The following is a 22,351-nucleotide window of genomic DNA, read 5'->3' as shown; positions in this document are numbered from 1 at the left end:
GTATATATGAGGCCCGGGGTGTTTATATGGGGCCCGGGGTTTTTATATAAAGCCCGATGTGTTAATATGAGGCCTGCTTTATAAAAAAAGAACATCCTATAACACAAAGTATTGCACTATTTGTAAAAAAAACTTAAAAATCTTAATAAGATTCCAAAATGTCTGTGATATATCGCTTATATTATTGGCACAACTTAAAGGCTTGCAAATCAAATTTACAGTCAAATTCTGAAATTGGACAAATAAATCATGTATAGCACTAAATCACGTAATAAAATTATCAGCTAATTAAAAGTAGAATTGTAGTTTTTACATGTAAAGTGTGCCATATAAGGTTTGCATTATTGCGAGATTTATTCAGAACACGTTACTAGAAGAAAAAAAAAACGACACAAAAATGTTGTCGCAACGGAAAAACGACAATCTTGCTAAAATAGTTTTTTCAGGTCTATTGTTTAACTCTTTTTCTGTGGTTTTTTTATACAATATTGAAAATATGGTAATTTGTTGCTTTTAATAGCCTATATATTTTAAGCATAAAGTTTGTTGACCAAAAAAAATTCGATTGTCAATTTAATTCAATAAAAGTGGAAAATTGAAATTTTTTTCGATGTTAAAACCAACAACTAGAGCCTCATATAAACGCGGGCCTTTATATAAACTTATCTAAATCACCCCGGGCCTTATATTAAAACCCCGTCCGCCATATCAACACCTTGGGCCTCATATAAACTTGTATAAAACACCCCGGGCCTCATAAAAATTCGTATAAAATATCCCGGGCCTTATAAAAACTCGTGTAACACACCCCGGGGATCCTGGCCTTATTTAAGCACCCCGGGCATTATTTAAACACCCCGGGCCTCATATAAACACCACGGGCCTCATATAAACTCGGTAAAACGCCTCGGGCCTCACATAAACACTTCGGGCCTCATATAAACACCCCGGGCCTCATATAAACTTGATAAAACGCCCCGGGCCTTGTATAAAACACCCCGCGCCACTTTTTAACACCCTGGGCCACATAAAAACACGTATAAAACACCCCAGGCCTTATTTAAACACTCCCAGGACTCATATAAACTCGTATAAACCGATCTGGACTTATATTAATAGCCCGAGCCATATAAACACAATGGGACTTAAATAAATACCACCGAAGCTATTGGACTCACCCCGGGATTCCCGTGCATACCCCGGGCCTCCCGGACCTACCCCGGCCCGGGCCTCCCGGGCGTATTTTAGTAGGACCGAAGTTGAGTGCTAGACAAAAATGTAACAAAGTTGCGTCAAAATACTCTATAAAACGGCATTTGTTCTTATTTTACTTAATGCATGGTCGTAAAGTGATATTTCCTTCCAGGACTAAATTTCTAAAATAATATTTAACAAAAAAAAGGCTCATTGTTTTTAGTACTCAGTAAAACTGATGTAGAGAGGGCGTTAATAAAAAAATTTCTGAAAAAAAATGTTGTTTTTAGGACGTTTATTCTCAAAAAGACTTTGTTAATGATCTCTACAAAGTGACCTGTCTAATTTTGGTTTATTCGACAAAAATTATTTTATTTTGAACTACATTTATAGGACTAATTTATAGTTATATCGTTACGTCCCAGGTAATATAAATAAGACAAACCTTTGCCAAGCCCAAAACCAATTAGGGGGCAATTTAAGTAATAAAATTCTTATCGCAACTTGAGCCCAAATCGGCTAACAAATGTTACTTTAGAAGTAGGCCTTTCCATCATCAAGAATTAAGATTTACAAAAAAATACGAAATCGACCAAAATCAAACTTGTAGCAATGGTCACACTTTTATTTCCACACAAGCAAACAACTTGGCTTAAACGAAAAGCCAAAAGTTCAATTTAAGACAATAAATGACATTTTTACTTACACTTATTGGCAGCTAATAAAAACCTACATTTAACATTAAAGCATAATAAAAATACAACAACTAAATAACAAGAATTGTTAATATTTAATTATATACAATAAGATAAAAATATTTTACGTTACCTTCAGATTATTTAAACCTACCATAAACGATACAAAATATTTAGCTTTTGCTTTAAATAAAAAATTTGGTAAAATATTACATGCAAGTTGTTAAGGTAGTTTTCCTTTAAATTTTATACTTAACAAAAAAAATTTAACAAATTATCAAAAAGCTATAAGAAACATAAATTATTTATGTATATTTAAAACAAAAAATGACTTTGACCTAAAATTATGCACTAAGATTAATTAAGACTGGGTGAAGCAAAATAGGAATCCTTTCTCTGTTTTCCTCGTCCAAAGCTAAACATGCAATAAAGTGTTAGTAAAAGTTAAAAGTTAGATCATGCAAAATAGAATGTAAACACCATCTAAAAATTAAGAAAACATTTTCTAGTTTAAAGACTTTTTTTTGCAAATTTGCAATAAAATAATATTAAAATATTAAAGGTAAGAAGAAAAAAAAAACTTTAATTAATATATATATATTTTGTTGTTGTAAGATTATATTTTAAATTTTATTAATTTTAGTAGTATTTTCAGTCTACAATCTTTATTTGAAACTTTATTTTCATAAAAACGCGAATTGACGTTACTCTAGTAGATTATGACGTCACAATCAAATTACATAATGTTTTAAATTTTATCAAAAGTGAGATTAGTAATAGTATTAAGGTTTAAAAATATTTACGGGTTCTATTATCTAATTGTTCATAAATTGTCCTAAATAGGCCAAATGACGTTAAGTTTCTGACTGTTTTAAAGTAAAATTAGACGCAGGGTACGAATTAACGATTAAAAAACGATTCGCTAAAAAGAAGGTCGCATTTTTAGAGCAATAGTTAGGTCCAAGTCATAATCTTTGTTTTTTAATAAAGCTTGACGCGTTGCGTGGCATTTTTAAAATGTAACGTATTGTTAAACAATCGTTAATTATTTTTTGCACAAAAAACAACACATCAAGACTGTTATGTATATAAAAAATTGGGCAACTACTTAACTAAACAAAATGCGAGAGTGAAAAATACGCATTGTGAGATCCCTGTAGTAACCTACATTTACGCAGAATTATATTGACGTAATTATAAATGTGTGGAACCGGTAAAAATAAATTGAAAAAATACACAAATATACACGAAAGTTTTAATGTCGGTTGAACTTTTTTGGTTGATTCGCTAATTCTAATATATTTGTGAAAAATGATTCGCTAATTTTAAAAAACGATTCGCTTTTTGCGAATAGCGACCCGTTATTTCGTTCCCTGAGACGATTTTACAATTTCACTTAAATAGCCAAAGAAAGGTTGCGGACTAACCGGCATTTCAAGAGTTTAAGTTACTACCGTCTACGAGTTATAATACTGATAAGAGTACTTACATGACGAAAAAAACATTTAAAAGTTATACATTTAGTTTATTTACTGCTTAATTTTGCCTTTCATCCGTACTGCTTGGCCTACCCAAAAAAACAAAGTCGCGTATGCGCTCACTAGCTTAAGATTTAACAATCCGATTTCTTTTTTAGCAATTCTAACGTACTGCTTACATTTGTTTTATCAAAAAAAAAAATTCAAATTAAACTAAAATAAACTTTATATCAAAATAAATTTATTACAAAACTACAAAGCGCGAAAAAAAACATTGCCAAAGCGTATGTTCAAGCAGCGTTTTTACAATTGTTACGTCATAATCTTCTAGAGTAACGTCATTTCGCGTTTAAAAAAATCTTTTAAAAATTGATTTTTAAACTTAAATTATCGACGAAATATAAAGATTTGAATCATAAATTTTGGTGATTTTTTTTGGCATAAAATTTTGCATGTTTTGATATAAAATTTCACATTAAACAACTGGGCCAAAAAGTGTTGTCATTGGCGAGCGCCGAACCTTAGTCTTCTTGCTCGTACTTGCAGCCTTTCTAACAAGTTTTTAACAAAATCGTTTAATGAGAATACATAACTAACTCGTGTTTTGCAATTTAAAAAATAATATGGACATATTATTAAAGGCCAGCGGAATTTACGCTTTGTTGTGTCCATTAACCACTTGGTGCACTATGGCTCTTCGGAGATACAGGTGGGCTATTTATTATTTACTTATGGCAATGTAAGTGTTTAGAGGTTATGAGCGTTACAATTGAGCAGTGGTGATTAAAAAGCAATATCATATTAAAAAATTAAACAATTCAACTTACGGAGTTCCACCGAGATATTTCTTTGCACGTTCCGCTAAAGAACTGCTTGAAGGAGTTTTTCGTGGAGAACTAATTGGTGCAAACAAACTATCCGAAGCTGAAATGAAAAAGTGATCATTTTATAAAGACAAATGTGAAAAATTATATAAAATAACAAAAAAATATTTCATTGGCAAAAATTAGGTTACTTTTTAAAAATTTCTGTAGATGTCAAAAAAAATTGCTATTTATGATAAAAGAATTAACCATAAGAAATATTATTTTAGATATACTCAAATTATGAAATTTAAATAGAAAAATAAGCATTTTTAAACAGAACAATTATATGCTAACACAAAAAAAAAAAACGATTTTTTTTAGAAGTAAGCGGACTTTTCCCAAGGTTAGAGCAAGAGGTACTTAATAGAGAGTGTCTTACTGTCGTAAAATGGCATTTTTAGGAATTCGGATTTCGTTAAAAAGATTTGCAGTAACATCTCAGTAACTATTTTGCTATTCAAAGAACATAGAAAGTCCAAGACTAAGTGTAAGTTCGATAAGGATGAAAACAAACTAAAGGGCAGTTCCTTTTTTGCCAAAAAGTATGCACATTTAAATTTGATAGCTATTTAAAGTTTTCCATTTTTGTTATATTTCGAAATATATCATTTAGCTATTGGTGATAAGTTTATTAGAGTAGAATATCCAACAGGGCCCTACGTATATTGCGTATTTAGTTTCTTTGCTGCCTAGTGCTAAAAGGAATTGCAATGCTTTTTCACACTACTTTGTTTGACTCTATCACTTTCCTACCTACGAAAGGTTTGATTGTTTATGCATTTTATATTACGCTGAATTTATCTACTTTTTCGCAATGATTGTTTTAATAAAAGTGAAATCAAACTGCCTTTTTCATTTTAAAACTGAAAATAACTTTGCTGATACTGGGGACATTATAAACAGTATAATACTAAGCTTACTAAACTAATCTTTATTGGCGATAACTAAATAAACTGGAGAATGAAGTTTACGATCATAGAAAGTTAATGTTATTAAAGGTGGGTACAAACCACCTTTAGTAACAAGGGTGGGTACAAACCGTTAATGCGTTAATCGTTGATTACCGAAGTTGACTTTTTTGTTAAAATTTAACTTTTAAGTTAACTTTGAAAATCATAAACGATCTTTTAACTTTCGTTACATTGATGTGCTTCCGTTAGATAAAGTACGTAAGTACCAAAATATCTTAAATATACGAATTTTGTGTGGTTCATTGACATCTTACGATTTAAAAAACCTTCTTTTGGAACAAAAATGCGTTACAAAAACGAATTAGTCGTTATAATATAGAAGTTTACTTAAAACTTGACTTTAATAAGCAGATAGACATGTTAATTTTATAAATTGTATCTATTGTTACAACCTTTTAAAGATAACTCGTATATTTACATCGTAAACAGTGGCGTAACAAATTAAAAATGTGACGAATGTGGCGCAATTTGGTTTAATTTTATTTGCTTCTTATTGCGCCATAATAGTATACCTAATTAATAAAACTTTAAAGTTTGATAGTACAGTCGACAGTCTGACAATAGTCCTTATAGTGCTCTTGGTAACTTCCGATACATTCATAGTTAGGTAACGGTTTAGTTTTATAGAAGTTCACGATTTAATTAACTGAACACCCATTATAGAAGTTGATTTTTCAAGAAACGGTGCCCACCTATGGTCTTTGGTAACTTACATTCACACATGCAGAATTATGCCGATGCAATAAATTAATTTGGAACCGTTAAGTTAACTTACACGCAATCGTTCGTAAAAATTACATAAATATACACAGGTGTTTTATATTAGTTAAATCAATTTGCTAAAAAAAAATAAGTTTACAGCAAGGAGCGACCAGTTATTTTGTTCCCTGATGAGAGTTTTTAAATACAATTGCCCTAACAAGATATCAATAATAAAAAAAAAGTACAACTAGATTTATTTGATAAATGAAATATGGTTCGAAATCATTTGATTATTTTCAAAATTTTAAGTGATAAATAAAGTTATGCATAAAATGAACTTAATAAAAAGAAAATTTCATAACAAAATTATTTTAAAAGTTTTAAAATATCGATCTTTAATTTTTTAATCAACAAACAAGTAATTAAATATACTTAACAAACAAAAAGTAATTTTTTAACTCAGTTTTAAGTTGTTGATATCACAATATACATTAGACAAAGTTTTGAATGCCTAAAATTGATTATTGATTTTTAATAAATAAACAAGCATTTAAATATAATAAACAAACAAAAATTATCTTTTAAATATGTACTTCAATTACTAATATTATAAAATACATTATACTAAATTTTGAATGCTTAATATCGAACTTTAATTTTTCATAAACAAACAAGAATTTACTTATAATAAACAAACAAAAATTAAATTTTTATTTCCTTTTTGAGTTAATAATATTATGATATATAACTAACCAAAATTTGAAAACCCAATAACGATCTTTAAATTTTAATAAATAAACAAGCAATTAGTAATTAGTAATAATTACATTATAAAAAAAGGAGAATTAGAACACAATATTTTTATAAACAACATACTAAAATTTCAGAACTTTATATACACAAGATCAAAAGTTATTTTGAATCAAAATTCGGATGAGTAAGAAAAATAAAAATAATACTGACAATAACAATATGTTTCGAAATCTAAGATTTCGAACCATAATAATGCATGATTGACTACAGGTTGTGAACTTCCCTTTTGGTTTATCGATTTTTTTTTTAAATCTTATATAATTTAATTCAAATTGTATTTAAATATTTTTTAAATTTTCAAAGCAATGTCAAGATAAAAAAAAAATAAATAAATAAAAACTTTTTAAACACCTTACCAAAAGATATTTTTAACTCTTTTTACACTTACGAAAATTTTACACTTACGTTGGTTATATTCTGGGGTCCCTGGTATGGCAGTATTTTCATTATAATGAACATTCAGTGGGTTATTGTTGGTCGCACTAGTCAACTTTTTAGCATAATAGCCGGAAGGAAGTTGAAGAAGTTTAGTGAGAACAATTTCCTGATCTCCAGTTACATTCTAATAAAAATAAACTTTTTTATATTTGTCTCTTGATGTTTTAAAGATTACTGTTATGTTACTGAATCGTTATTCTAAATTGACATTTTGCAATATTTAGATCTATAAAAAAGATTTTTTTCTGACGATAACACAATTTCTATTAACTTCCTTATACCCTGACCTACCTTTCGAAAATCCCATTTAATTTTAAAAAAATAAATATAAATTTTGGTTAAATGTTTTGAAAAAATTTTGATTTTTGAGAACATGTTCATTCGGTGAAATTATTTTTAGTAACATCAATAAATACCACCTATTGTTTTGTGTGATCAAATTTTTTTTTTAATTTTTATACGATTTTTACTAACCTGCATGTCACTTAACGAAGGCTCAATTGCCCCGAACCCCACAATGGAAGGCCCCACCGCCTTACTTAAACCTTCTACAGTCATTCTTGTCTCTTTGGTCTCCACAACTCTCTGGAAGTGAAGGATTAAAAACATGAGTGTGTCTCGGTTGGGTTCTTCCAGTTCACTCAATACTCGGTACATCATTGAGTCGTCATCCTAGATTTAAAATAATTATTTGAACTAAAAAAATGACCTTTTAATATATTTATTTAACTGTACTGAGTTTAAAAAAAGCTCAACAAAATTTGTAGATATCTGATGTATTTATTTGAAATGTTCTTAGTGTAACCAGAAAACTGCAAATTTTTTTCTTGTATATTTATTTAAATTGTATGGCTATTTAAATGGGTGACTAATTAAAAATAAAAATGTAATTAAAATGTTCTTGCATCCGTATGACTTCATCAGGGTGTAAGCAAATTTGTTTGCAAAGTTTTGTTGTGTTTACAGATTTTTAAGAGTTAGACTAGTTTGCTATGTAAGTCATACTTTTAGAGCAAAAATTTTTATATTTTAATTAGATTTAGCAAAAACTTTACTTGTTTAGCAGCTTCTATAAAGGAGGGTCTGAGGTTAAATGTAAGAATCGGTTCCGTGAGAGTCACTCTTAAAAAGTCTTTCACAAGAGAACATAAAGCATGTATGTCAGTTACCTTAAAAATAAATAAAATTAGTAAAAAAAGAATTGTATTGCGTTTAAATCATTAAGCTTAGATTTGTAATTTTTGACATATAACTGAATGAAAACCATTTAACAGATTGGCTGTTTCACTGAAAGATACCTGAAAATTTAATTTTTGCTTACTTTGTGACACTTTTTATTAACCCTACCCTTTTTTTTTTTTAATTCTTCTTTGATAAATGCTGTTAAATTTTTGAACAAATGTTGTTTTACAGGTATATGTCTATTCGGCCAATAAAAGTTTTTAGAAAATTGGGCAAAAAATAAACAAGATTTAAAAAATGATAGATGATTTAACAAAATATTAAACCATGTCACCTCTGTCAGTTTGGGGATATTTTTTCCCTTGAATTTCTCACGCAGTTCCTTTATGATTCTCAGCATTCCAGGAATCCTGTATAATCCCGCCTCATTTAATCCTCTCCGTTCTATCTCTTGCACGGTGTGGTAAATGATCGGGGGAATCTGGGGTGACTCATCCGAAGCAAGAAAATCACGAATGGTGTTCTGCGAAAAAGTTTAATTTTTAAATAAAAACATTTAAAAAAATAAACTGTAAACCCCTAGTAAAAAATATTAATAATACTAGCAAATAATATTTATAAAATGGTTGTCTAATTTTTAGGCTTTTAAAAAATGGCCATTGGGGAACATTGGTAAACTATTATGAGCATATTAGTTGGAATGTTACCATATTACGACAATTAAAATGCAGCCTGTGAAGCTGGCAATAGACAAGTGTTAACAAAGATTAAAAAAATAGTTTAGATTAAATTTTACAATTTTTTAGTAACAAACTAATAGTAAAATTTTAGAGAGTCCTTAAATATTAAAAATCAAAAGTACCCTACTAACTAAAATTATTTCATGGATGCAATAACCAACCTTTTCATTGTTAGAAGTAGATGGGGATTTAGGATCACATGAAGAATTTTTTACTTCATTTTCACATTCAGGGTGAAAAATAATTCCACAATCTAGACATTTCAAAGCTTTTTTGCCAAAATTAATTCGCTTTCCACACTTCAAATAAAATAGTTTTTAAAGTTAAAATTTTTAAGTTAATGTCATATTTTACATCTGTTCATTAGTTTAATGATTTTTTATCGTATCACCCTAAGATGTAAGGTTTTTTTTATCTTATTTAGAAAAAAACAGTGTGTTGTTGTGACATGTTTTTAAGCTAATCATAAACGCCATTCTCAGGGGCAAACAATGTCGAGTCCAATATGATTACCTAACAACCTCTATTCCTAACAACCAAATTAATTTATATATGATGAAGCCTATTTGACAACGATATTTAAATTTGAATGTCGATTTAGAGATATACATGGGTAAATTAACATCAGACAAAAGTTAGCTGGGAGCTGTGACCATATTATGACAAGGAAAATGCCAATTAACTAGTGATTATTAAAATAAAAACAGTTTACTAAAATATCAGTATTACTTATATAACCTTATTTTATTCTTCCATTTTTCGATATTCATAATTTACATAACTTTTATAATCTATATAATCTGTTTACCAGATATTTTAGTATGGTAAAAAAATACCCCAATCCTGATTAACTGTTTAGCAAATTTTGTATTAGGGATATTACTAATAATTAATATTAAATATTATTAATAGCTCTCACATATTTGCAAGCACAGTAATAAATTCTTCGTAAAAATATTTTTTGCATACTTTACTTACAGGTTTACAATATTCTTTTATTATCACACATTGCTTCGTCTGTAAATTATGTCGCTTTCCTATTGGTCGATTCGGCGTCTAAAACAAAATAATATTTAACAAATAAAAGTATTATAAAATTTAGAATGGTAAGCCATCTAAAGTCAGTATTTAAATAAATAAATTACGCTACAACTTTCATTATGCATATGGTTTTCTAGTCAAATCCTTATTCTGCAAAATGGTTATTCATAATATGATAAAATTCATACCGAAATTATCTGTTACAAACAAATCTAACATAAAGTTTTTTTATTTTAATGTACTGAATGTGCTTATTACATGTTGTTGTATTTTTTTATGTTTTTTGATTTTTTTAGTTATTTTTAGTGTTTTTGTATAGATTTGAGATCCCAATAAACTAAGTTTTATGGTAATAAGAATAAGTGCATTATGTATATATGGTAAGTGTTATTTCTTTACAGTTATGTGTACTAGGTCATTTTATTTACCATTTATGATAACTAACTTTTATTCTATTTGAATAAGGTACATAAGCTATGTATATGTATCCCTTCGAAAAACTAAACAAATCAAACAGACTAACTATCGTAAACAGACTAACTAGGTATTTACTTACAAGTTAGCCAAAGTATAAACCAAATTATAACTCAAGCTGGAAAATCAAAATTGTGAGACTACATATTTATTTTTAACATTAGAAAAATATGATGTTTAATTTAATATAATATATTAACAATGTTCATAGTTCTTACTTGTGGTTGTTTTAGTGGCTGGGAGGTAGGGGGATGATGTGGCCAAAATTTTTCCACTTCACTCTGACTTTCAGATTCAGATGTTGCTAATAAATTATTGTAAAACTGTCAGCATTTCTAATAAATTAATTTACTGAAAGAAAGGCCAATAGACTGATAACAAAGCTGTGTTAAACTGTTTTTTGTTCATCTAGTTTAGATAACAGCTCTTGACTAAGAAAAAAGTATTCTGCTCTTTCAATTTTTTCACGTCATGCAGGTATACTTCCCATTTTGTAAAAAAGAAATGTAATCCCCAATAACTTATGAACTACAACCCCTGCAATTCCTGCTTTTTTAACCAAATTTAGAAAAAAATACAGCTAACTAGATCTATTTTTTGCTTTAAAGTGAAGTTAGACTTCCCATATCAAGAATAAAAAAATTAACTAAAAAATATTTCTTCTTACCAGCACTCTTTCTTCTGTGTTCCCTGGATGGCCTTCTTCTTCCCTGATGGGGATTTGGCCGATTAAAACTCCTATCCAATTTCTCAATGCACATTACTGTTGGACCTTGGACTGTGCATCTTAGCGATTCATTTGCTCCCTATTTAAATGTGAAAATATTTATTGTATTAAAAATTTAAATTTTTTAACAACTTAAATATATTTTTTTTTTTTATTACCTTATAAGAATTTTTATTATCATATAGAAATTATTACTAAGTGAGTTAAAATTACTATTTTAAATACACTACCAAATTAAGACTTATAGAGCCTTATTACAATTTTTTTATAGGAAAAGCTAAATAGGTTTATTATAGTTTAAAGATAGGTTTTCGATTTAACATGAAAATTGCTACATTATTAATTTGTATAATGAAGCTTAGTGGACATTCTATGTGAATATATATTCAATTAATAGACCTTTAAAATAAACAAAAAGTGCCAACTGTAGCAAGCATGTAAATTATCGCAGGCAAATATTAGCTAAGAGCTGTGGTCATATTATGATAAATAAAATGGTAGCACTGAATATCAACTAGTTTAAGTTAATGTGGTTAATACTAAACAACAAGCAAGAATAGCAATCCAGGTGGCTGGAATAAAAAAGTTTAAAACAAACCAATTGAAAATTGCAATCTTCATCTAATGCATTATGGTAACTGTCACTGTTATGAGGAAACCCCCTTGCATCAGGCTAAATGTAAGAGTGTTGGTTTGTGATGTCATTTATCAATAACGTTATAAAGTAGTGATGTCATTAAAGCATGCCAAAAAAATTGCAATTTTTTTTTTAGTTTTTGTTTAAATGTATAGAAAAGGTTAATATAATATAAAAGTAGTTTAAAAATTATAATCAAGCTCGCAAGCAACAACAAAGATATTTAAAAATAAGGAATCTTGTTTAATATTAAAAAATATGTTAAAAAGCAAGCAAAAAACTTACAACTTCATTTCTTGATCGTTTCGATAATATTTCATCCTGTTCTCCAAATGCCCTCTAAACATAAAAGTTTAGTTTATTAGTTATATAGGCCTAAACAAAAAACATAAAAAGCTGCATTATTTTTACACATTCTGTTTTATAATTTTGAATTACTTGTACTTTACAATCCTTTAAATCATTCAGCCTTAAGTCAAAGAGATGTAAAGTAAAAGAGTTTGTTTGTAGACACAAGTGAGAAAGCAATTTAAAAAGGTCAATTTGGATAAGTTTGGAGTATTAGGTACTATTTTGACGCAATATTGGATTATCATAATCATTTTTACCCTTGCAGCTCTTCCCCGCTTCCACTTTTTTCCGTTTCGGAGAAGCGATCCATCTAAATCATCCTCTGTTACATCAAATGAGATGTCTGAGTAGTCAGACAACATTGAGCCTGGCAAGTTTAATTGGTAAAATTATTGCAATCAGACAAATCATAAACGGACAACTGGTTTAATGCAGACAGTTTAAATATATAATCGATTTATTCTTAAGTATATGTCTAAACACTAAAAATACATTTTGTCATTAGTTCAATCTATTCTGCTTTTTATTGTAGCAGCATTAAGATGTATATACACCAAGCCATAGTTAATTAATAAACGCAAAACTGCCATGTTTGCATCTAGTGTAAAGTTGCCTTTTTTGCAAAAATATAACCCAAAACAAACCTGTTTCATCAATTCTATCCAATCTTCTTTGTACACAGCGAGCTCCGTGCCTTGGAGATTGAAATCGACTAAAAAAAAAATTCTTAAATTAAAAGGTTGTTTTGTTGCTCAAATAGTCAAATATTTTTAAAATAATAAAAAGATTTTTTAATTGTATATATATATTTGTCTTTATAAATGTAATGTTACCTTGCGTTAAGAAAATCAAGTTTTTTTTGTTGTTCCTCACTAAGTGTGGCAGCCTGCGAGTTGTCACTAAATAAAAGCTCACGAACTAACATTAGTTGCTGGTCCTAAATTAAAAAACGGTATATATATAAATTACAGTTTAAATGTATAACCAACCATCCATAAAAAAGTTTTGTAAATAGTACACTCTAATAAGAATAACATTTCTTATTTTAAACTTGTATATATAAAGTGTTAGGTTACATAAAATTGTTTACCATTTCATCGCGATCCTGTTCGGCCTGGTGTCTGCCTTGCATCTCAACTTCAATTTGCCGACGTGCATGTTTTAGTTTAATTAGTAATGCATTCTTTTCCGCTTCACACTAAACGAAAAAATAATTTAAAATAAAAAGTCTTACAAATAAAGAAGCTTAACAAACAATATAACATATTTATTTTAATACCAATTTAGAATTAAACAATGTTAGTTAGCTTTTACTTTTGTTAATTTTTCAGAATATTCTCGACATACAGATTCCGAAAAACTCCACTTTTTACGACAATCTTCAAAATGTTTTGCAAATTGCAGAAACTCTTAAAAAAATATTAAAAAATTTTAAAAATGTTACTGAAAAGTATAATGTAATTGAAAAAGTAAATTTAAATAATTTAAACTAAAATAACCAAATGAAATTACCTTTTTCACAGCCTGTGTCCAACAGAATATTATAACTCCTCAACAATTCATCCAATTGTGTAACTAGAGGTAATTTGTTAAATGATCTTTTATCATTTTCACTCAGCGGCATTTTTAAAAAAATTTTCTAAACCTAAATTTGTATATATAATTTATGTACAGTTTAAAATTTTAAGAAATATAGAATCAGCGACAACATAAAAAGATAAAACCTTAAGTCCGGAGTAAATAAAAGTAAACTTCATTAAAAACAATAAAATATAAACTTTACAAAAATTATTATAATATCGCCTTTTAAATGAATTTTTTAGTTCAGTAAAGTTCATTTTATGTATTTATAAGAAATAAGGTTAGAGTGGTATTATAGTCTATCTTTAAACAATACGTAGTCATTTTTACAATAACAATAGCCTGGTAGTCAAAATTTAAATCACTAAAATTGATAAAACCTTGGTTTTAAAATCAACTTTTTAAAGTTTTAAGCACGTTCTCCACGTATTCTTCGAGCAAGTTGAATATCTTTTGGCATGATAGTGACTCTTTTTGCATGAATAGCACACAAGTTGGTGTCCTCAAACAACCCGACTAAATATGCCTCACTTGCCTCTTGCAAAGCACCTATAGCTGCACTTTGAAAGCGTAAATCAGTCTTAAAATCCTGAGCAATTTCTCTGACCAAACGTTGAAATGGCAATTTTCTGATTAAAAGCTCAGTGGATTTTTGGTAACGACGAATTTCCCGAAGAGCAACGGTTCCAGGTCGATAGCGATGAGGTTTCTTTACTCCACCAGTAGAAGGAGCACTTTTTCTTGCTGCTTTAGTGGCAAGTTGTTTTCTCGGAGCCTTACCCCCAGTTGATTTTCGAGCAGTTTGTTTTGTTCGAGCCATTTTTTTAAATTCTTCAATTAAAACTTACCTTAACACTTGACAGCTTCTGACAGTTATAAGTTAAAAGTGTTGGTTTTTAAGGAATATAATTATATAATTTTTAAAAATGTTTAAAAAAGCATGCAAACTTTAAAATAATCAAACAGTAGTGACTGTCATGACTGACAGACAGACAGATAGACCAAACAATTTGTCAGTTTGAAATGTATGATTGTCTAAATATCAGCCTGTCAGTAAAAACCCAAAAACCCTTGTTTTTATATTTCTAAACAACTTTATAATATAAATTTTATCTCAGCATCTGCATTTCATTACGAGACAGATAAGATGCGGCGCCAAAAAAGGCTATTGCCATCTGTCAGTCTGTCTAAAAAAGTTACAAATACTTGGAGACTTCTGACGTTGATAACAAATAAACTGAAAAATCGACAAAATTAGTCAAATCAAAATATTTTTTTTACCTTAAGTTAAAGCTGCGTCAACTTACAATTTTTCTCCACGTGTACTGTTTTAATAATCAAAAAAAGCGACACAAAATCTCTTCAAACTGTCAAACCTTTACAATAATGCCCGAATAAATACGAACACGTAAAAACGTAGCGCGCGCTTACTATATTTTATTGTCGGCGTTATAAAAATTGATTTGAGCGCCTTTTTTAGTGACGTCAGAGACAAAAAATGCATATTTTTGATTTCTATGAACAAACAAATTTTGTCAGATTAGTCCAAATTAATTAAATAATATATTAAACAAAAAATCACTTTAAAAAATTTCGTTAAAATTAAAATTAAAAGTTTAACTAGTAAGGCGTCGCTTTTCCTCAAGAAAAAAAGCTGGGCGAATTTTCATGCTTGATTTTTTTAATGAGTACCAAAGACCTTTCCAAGGGCCCCAAATCATCCCGTTATCAATACCAAGTGGTGTATCCGCAGACCTTAAATGGTATTTTAAGTTAATATGTAGCAAAAACATATTCTTATATAAAACTTTACAAGTATTATAATAGTGTAACTTATTGAGGATAAATGTAAAAACTTACACGTATGATCCTCCCTTGTAAACTACTCCGTTCAAGTTTATTGCAGAACAAATATTATACCACCAACCACCTCCAGCGTGACTTGCACAATTTCCTACAAAATGTGCTAGTTTTACTGTTGTGAAAGCCATACTACCGAAAACTTTTTGACCAAATAAACAATACCCATAAACCAAAATTTTGAAACCACATTTTACTGAAATTAAGGTTAAAATGAGGTTATTAGATGTCTTATTGTTGTTAAAATGGCGTTTTTGGAATATTTTTTTCTATTAAATGTATATTTGAAAAAACGGTGTTCGGTGATAAAACAGTTTTACTTTTAAAAATTAAAGAAAAAAGGGAAACTCAAGACTGTTGTAGGAACAAAGAATAAATGGTCAATTTTTTTAATACAGATAACTTTATTTTTTTAACCTTGATAGTTGTCGTTGTCTTGATCAAATGTCGAAAACGGCATTCCTTTATGTTTGGTAATCAAAACATCTCCCGGATCACCAAAGTTGTATCCGCTAAACCCGTCTCCGATGTCCCCGGATGGGTCCGAATGATACCCATTTAATGTTAAAGTGTAAAATGTCGCTGCAGACCCAACCCGAAAATGCGTGTATTTTGCATACCTGTATGTATTTAAATTTGCATTTTAGTTTATTTATTAAAAAAAAATTAAAATGCTGTTTTATTTTATTGTATCCGACTAACTAAAAGCTGCTTACAAAAGTATGATTAAATTTTTTAAAACATCTTTTCACTACAACTTAAGTCGAAAATTGAAATATAAAAAAGAATTTTCTAGAAAAGAAGTATAGTAAGTATAAGTTTAAAAATTAATTCATTGTTGGTTAAATAGTTTTTGGTAATATGACAGTAATCTGTTATATTACCTTTTTATCATATTACCAAAAACTATTTAACCAACAATGAATTAAACAAAGCGCCCCACGCAACAGGATTACATCATTAAGAGTGAATGTAAAAAAACTTATATCACAAACAAATTGTCGACAGGATTTTATTTGGCAAAAAAAAAATTTCTATACCTTTTAGTATTTTCCCAGTCTTCTACATCAACCCTCATGTGGTAATGGGAACCAGAAGTTAGCAAGTAAATTGCTTCGTTGCCAAGCCAGAAATTTTCATGATAATGATTACAATCCACTAAGCCGAATCCCAATTGGTATTCTGTCCAGTTCTTGTTGAAGTCAACTTTGTTGTTGTGGTGCTGGTGAATATAAGTCCAACCACCACCATCAGTCTAAATTAACATTGTTTGTTTATTTATTTTTTATGTGGAAAGTCCAATGCACGGTATAAACATAGAGTGATATTTGTTATACTTTTACCCAGTCTCGAATTAATATTGCTAGCAGTTTGAAATTTTATTGATTATAGTTGCCCTACTACTAATTTGATAATAAAAGCAGTGGGATTTAAACCCAGAACATCATGTAGTGTGGTAAATTGTACTTAAAGATCACGGAAATTTTAAAGAATTTAACGATTTTAAACCATATTTTTTTATTATTCATTCTCTATAGTTGATGTAAAATATTATTTATTATTTATGTTTTAATATTTAGTGTAAAGCTTTTACATAGAGTATCAGTCGTTACCCTGACCGTGTCACGTGTTTTCTTAGTCAGTTTTAATTTACTGGTATTATTTGCCCACTACAACATAACGCGGAATTAAAACATAACAACCTCTTGGTCACAATAAACTAGTTTGTAAATTCTTCCAATATTTATGACGTATACTCCACTTATGTTTCCACCTCTATAGTAGATGTCAGCACAATCTAAATTCATATGCTACTTTTTAAGTTGCTAACAAAAAGTCGCTTTAAATACACATTTAAATACACGTCTGTTATTGTCTTAACTTACACACACAAAAAAAGTTATTTAGTTTTCGTATTTATTTTTCCTCGGACCCCCTGACCTTGCCCAAACAATAACATTTGTTACGCTAACCCAATCTTAAAGTTGACTGTAGCAGCTTTAAATGTTACTATAATTGCACAAAAACTAATCTGCTGATAGGTGATTGATTTAGAATAAGTTTATACTGTTTATGGTGCTTGGCTTATCGTCGGTATGGTAGTACTATGGATCGAACCCAGAACCCGATAGTGAAGCCAAGTGTGTTAAACACTACACCACACCAAGCAGTCGGTTAAATTACTGAAAATAAACTTTACCGTTTCCAGTGATGTTATAAGGACAAGATTGCATATGTTGCTTTATTGTATTTGTACAATTTTGTTTTAAAGCAATCAGTTTGTTGCGTGCCACCGCAATTTGATTGTTGTTAATATCTTTACTCATTCTAAGGGTTTCGTATTTGATTTGGTTACGTGCCATTGTTTGGTTTAAATTTCTTTTTTCATTTTTTAGTTGTATTACCTTATCTTTTAACCACTGTTTTTTACCTGAGTTTTAAATATTTTTTATTTGTATTGTAAATTTTTAATTTGTATTGTAAAAATTTTAAAAAAGTTATCAAAGTTACTCATGAGATGTTTTACACAATAGACTAAAACCTTAACAAGTTACTTCTTAATTCAGATATTTTTTCGTCAAATGCTGTAACGTATGCATGATTGCGACGTATAAGTTGATTTGTGATGTCACAAATTAAAGTCGCATTTTCAGTTACATAAGAAATTAACGTGTTCGTTTTAATTTCTGCTTTTTCGAATTCGTGAACAACTTGACATGACGTAGGACAACATGATGTCATCTACATAAAAATATTCTGAGCTTAGCAAAAACCCTTAATGTAGCTGAGTTTTTTTTATTTCAAATAAAATAATAAAATAATTAAAAATAAAATTAATAGTTTTACCTCATCTTGTTGTCCTGATAATTTTGTAAAAAAAATAAGAAAAAAATAAAGTATAATTTTCTGCATCTTAATTCTTATTATATTAACATAATCACCCCTTTTGCTTATCTAAAAAAATGCACTCTTAACTTAAAAACTCTATAACAGGCCTTGTTTAACAATTTGATAGTTATCAGTAACCACATAACTAATTGTTTACTGAAGTACTTAAAGTCAGAAACCTTATCAATGGAGCATTTGTTTTGCACAATACGACGATTATTTAATACAACCCCGTTTATTTGATAAATAATATAAGATTTAAAATCGTTCGAATTTTTTAAAAACATAAATCTATATAAAAAAATTCGTAAAACAAACAAAAATTGAATTGTAATAAACAAACAAAAATAGTTTTTAACCCGTTTTCAAATCATTGATTTTATAATAAAATTTAAATTAAATTTTAGATGATTTTATTGATATCCAATTTATAATAAATTTTTAAAAAACAGTCCGATGAAAGTTCTAATAAAAAAATTATATCTAAATTTATTTAATAAATAAATATTATCGAAAATCCTTCGATTATTTTAAAAACATCAATATATATAAAATAAGAGAAATGCATTAAACATTACCTAATAACATCTAGTTAGTTAAATATAACTTTTTTCTCCATTTGCCTTTTTGTAATTAGGTAACATTTTACACTAGACAAAATTAAATTTTTAAAATTATTTATATTATGATAAACATTAAATTAAATTTTGAATGACTTTTATCGTTATATAAATTTTAATAAACAAATAAGCCATTAAATTTTTTTTTTAAATTAATTTTTTGTTTCTTTTTTTTGTGTTATTGATATTATCATACAAAATTTAGCATAATTTAAAAGCTTAATATTAATCTTTAATTTTTAATAAACAAACAAAAATAAGTTTTTGGTTTGTTTTTAAGTTGTTAATGGTATGATATACAGTTTTATTAAATTTAAATACTTTATACCAATGTTTAAATTTTAATTAACAAACACTTAGTTATTAGGTATTGGTAATAATTAAAGTATAAAAAAATATATTTCATCACGTCACTTTATTATGATAAACAACATACTAAAATGTTGAAAACCTTAAATTACAAGAACAAAAGTTATTACAACTTAAAGATTACGGTTTGTAAGACACTGAAATATAATAAAAAAACTAACATCACTTTCTAATATTTTGTTCACTTTTTTGAAAGTATGTCGTTATTGGGCATGTTTGTTATCCACATAATATGTAAACAAAATTAAACCGCCATGATAGAAAAATTGTTAAAATCCTTAATTTGTGACGTCACTTAGATAGCGTATAATTACAAAAATAAAAAATTTACACCTGCATTTGACCACTTTCCCATATTTTGTTCACTTTTTTGATAATATGTCGTGGTTGGATACGTTGTTGTTTACAAAATATGTAAATTAAATTGCAGTGCCATGATAGGTAAAATGTCAAAACCCCTTAATTTGTGACGTCACTTATATAGCGTATATTACGAAAATACAAAGTTTACACCTGCATTTGACCACTTTCTCACATTTTTTTTCACTTTTCTAAAGATATGTTGTTGTTGGGAACGTTGTTGTTTACAAAATATGTAAAATAAATTGGAGTGCCATGATAGGTAAGTCGTCAAAACCCCAAGTTTGTGACGTCACTTATAAAGCGTATTTTAAAATAATTGGAATTCTTATTTTTTATGATTATCCGGCCAAGCAAATTTCTCTGCTACTCTGTCATCTCTCCTGGCGACGTTTTTTTGGTAGTTTGGGATGGTATTAATTATAATTGCTCGATAATTTAGCTGCTAATCAAGTGCTTTTAGAACCTAATGTAGTGTTTTGACGACAACACGCTGTCGATTTAAAAATAAACACTAAAGCACCACCTAAAAGACCTGCAGCGACTAATGGGTTGCTCCATTAGTTGCTTTAAGCTTTAATAAAAATACCCCAGCAGACAAAGCTCAATAAATAAATATTATCGAAAATCCTTCGATTATTTTAAAAACATCAATATATATATATAAAATAAGAGAAATGCATTAAACATTATTTAATAACATCTAGTTAGTTAAATATAACTTTTTTCTCCATTTGCCTTTTTGTAATTAGGTAACATTTTACACTAGACAAAATTAAATTTTTAAAATTATTTATATTATGATAAACATTAAATTAAATTTTGAATGACTTTTATCGTTATACAAATTTTAATAAACAAATAAGCCATTAAATTTTTTTTTTAAATTAATTTTTTGTTTCTTTTTTTTGTGTTATTGATATTATCATACAAAATTTAGCATAATTTAAAAGCTTAATATTAATCTTTAATTTTTAATAAACAAACAAAAATAAGTTTTTGGTTGGTTTTTAAGTTGTTAATGGTATGATATACAGTTTTTTTAATCATAATAATAAAAATACCCCAGCAGACAAAGCTCATTATTTAACCTGCTTCGAAGCGATTAATGGCTAACTAGTCGGGTGAAAAAAAAATTGAGCCAAAATGTCTAGTTACCAATAAAACGGTTGCTATTAAACTACAAGATTTTACTGTGGCCTCCACTTTATTATATATTTTACGCATAACGATTACAGCGTTATTGATGGATTCGTTAACTTCGTTGTTTAACTCAAAAATCTTTTGGTGCACGACTTTAGCCATTTTAATTTTCACCACAGAAAAGTCATTGGTAAACGTGTGTTAAAAACGTTTTAAATTTCATGAACTTAGATATATGTTTCTTTCAGAATATTATCATCAGGTAGCTCTATGATATCTTGACAGGACCTCCAGTTATAACATATTCAATTTAAAGTCCAATGCTTATTTTTTTACAATATCTTATTTAAATAAAATCGAAAAACACAAAAAATATACAGAAAATTTTTTGTTCTAAATTAGCCACAACACAAAACAAACACAACTTTTTTAAAATAAAGAAGTAAAGGTGTAAACACGTAAGCACTTTAACAGACAACGATGATTTATAATTGGTACACTATTTAAAATATTGTCAGCAATTGTTTATGCTGTCCGATGCTATTAATAGTCTAATAAGAAATGTATTTCTTGTACTTTTTATAATTAATTTTTCTTAAGGGTACTTAGTAAACAAAAAAAGAGAAGATCTCCAGCCCTTTTTATATAGTTTAAAAGGTTGCTTAAAGCCCTTTCCAAGGGGATTTTTAAAATTTAAAATGTTAAACAACTGGTCAAAAATTGTTTTGGCAATTTTGCTCGTTTCGTTGCAGTGACTCATTTTTCAAATAGTTTTTTATTTAGAAAAAAATTGTAAAAATTAACTTTACACTTTTTTATTTGATAATTGGAATTATAGACGCTGCACAAGTTAATATTTTAGCTTTTTATTGTTAAATAAACCAAAGAATAATTATAATATATTGATGATATAAATTCATTATAATACTAATTAGATAAATTTGCAATTTTACATAAAAATTATTAGAATTTTTTTATCTAATTTTACAACAATGCATAATATTAATCAAACTTGAAACAAACATCTTATATAAAACTATATATAAGCTTTTTTTTAAGTTGAAAAGTTTATGTAAACAATTAAAAAAATTAAATATATTTAAATTGTTTTCTTCTATGTGTGTTGGTAGACATGAGCACTCAAATTGCTAAAGTTTGCTAAGTTTACAAGCTGACAGCCAGATATCTACAATAAACGTTTTTTAAGTTAATTTACATAT

The 22,351-nt window shown here is 28.1% G+C and overlaps 3 protein-coding genes across 5 annotated transcripts; all 3 read right to left on the bottom strand.

Annotated features, from left to right (window-relative positions):
* Positions 1 to 1,817: 1,817 nt before the first annotated feature.
* On the bottom strand, positions 1,818 to 13,959 carry LOC145753763 (rac GTPase-activating protein 1-like). Of its 3 annotated transcripts, XM_082570209.1 has the most exons (18): positions 13,822 to 13,959; positions 13,624 to 13,718; positions 13,400 to 13,507; positions 13,143 to 13,246; positions 12,954 to 13,021; positions 12,567 to 12,676; positions 12,244 to 12,297; positions 11,920 to 11,994; positions 11,262 to 11,400; positions 10,813 to 10,898; positions 10,058 to 10,135; positions 9,241 to 9,378; positions 8,674 to 8,862; positions 8,213 to 8,326; positions 7,632 to 7,829; positions 7,125 to 7,281; positions 4,195 to 4,291; positions 2,588 to 3,918 (listed from the first exon to the last, which is right to left on the bottom strand). In XM_082570209.1, the coding sequence occupies exons 1-18, from the start codon at positions 13,931 to 13,933 to the stop codon at positions 3,843 to 3,845; spliced, it is 1,998 nt and encodes a 665-aa protein (XP_082426335.1). In that variant the 5' UTR covers positions 13,934 to 13,959; the 3' UTR covers positions 2,588 to 3,842. The 3 variants fall into 3 exon arrangements, with proteins under 3 accessions (XP_082426336.1, XP_082426335.1, XP_082426337.1); XM_082570210.1 differs by lacking the exons at positions 2,588 to 3,918; positions 11,920 to 11,994 and adding an exon at positions 1,818 to 2,304; XM_082570211.1 differs by lacking the exon at positions 11,920 to 11,994.
* Positions 13,960 to 14,020: 61 nt separating this feature from the next.
* Positions 14,021 to 14,753, bottom strand: LOC145753764 (histone H3.3A). Its single transcript, XM_082570212.1, has one exon. It carries the CDS (start codon positions 14,708 to 14,710, stop codon positions 14,300 to 14,302), a length of 411 nt encoding a protein of 136 aa, XP_082426338.1. The 5' UTR covers positions 14,711 to 14,753; the 3' UTR covers positions 14,021 to 14,299.
* A 753-nt stretch (positions 14,754 to 15,506) lies between these two features.
* LOC145753468 (fibrinogen-like protein 1) lies at positions 15,507 to 21,293 on the bottom strand. Its single transcript, XM_082569878.1, has 9 exons — positions 21,212 to 21,293; positions 18,598 to 18,611; positions 18,306 to 18,492; positions 17,951 to 18,181; positions 17,454 to 17,548; positions 16,791 to 17,005; positions 16,168 to 16,370; positions 15,751 to 15,844; positions 15,507 to 15,645 (listed from the first exon to the last, which is right to left on the bottom strand). Exons 1-9 carry the CDS (start codon positions 21,291 to 21,293, stop codon positions 15,507 to 15,509), a joined length of 1,260 nt encoding a protein of 419 aa, XP_082426004.1.
* Between the last annotated feature and the right edge of the window lie 1,058 nt (positions 21,294 to 22,351).

The sequence above is a fragment of the Corella eumyota genome, chromosome 5 (assembly GCF_963082875.1).
Source record: "Corella eumyota chromosome 5, kaCorEumy4.1, whole genome shotgun sequence".
NCBI classification, from domain to species: domain Eukaryota; kingdom Metazoa; phylum Chordata; class Ascidiacea; order Phlebobranchia; family Corellidae; genus Corella; species Corella eumyota.
Note: the sequence above shows the minus strand (reverse complement) of the source record. Positions and strands in the feature narration are given on the sequence as shown.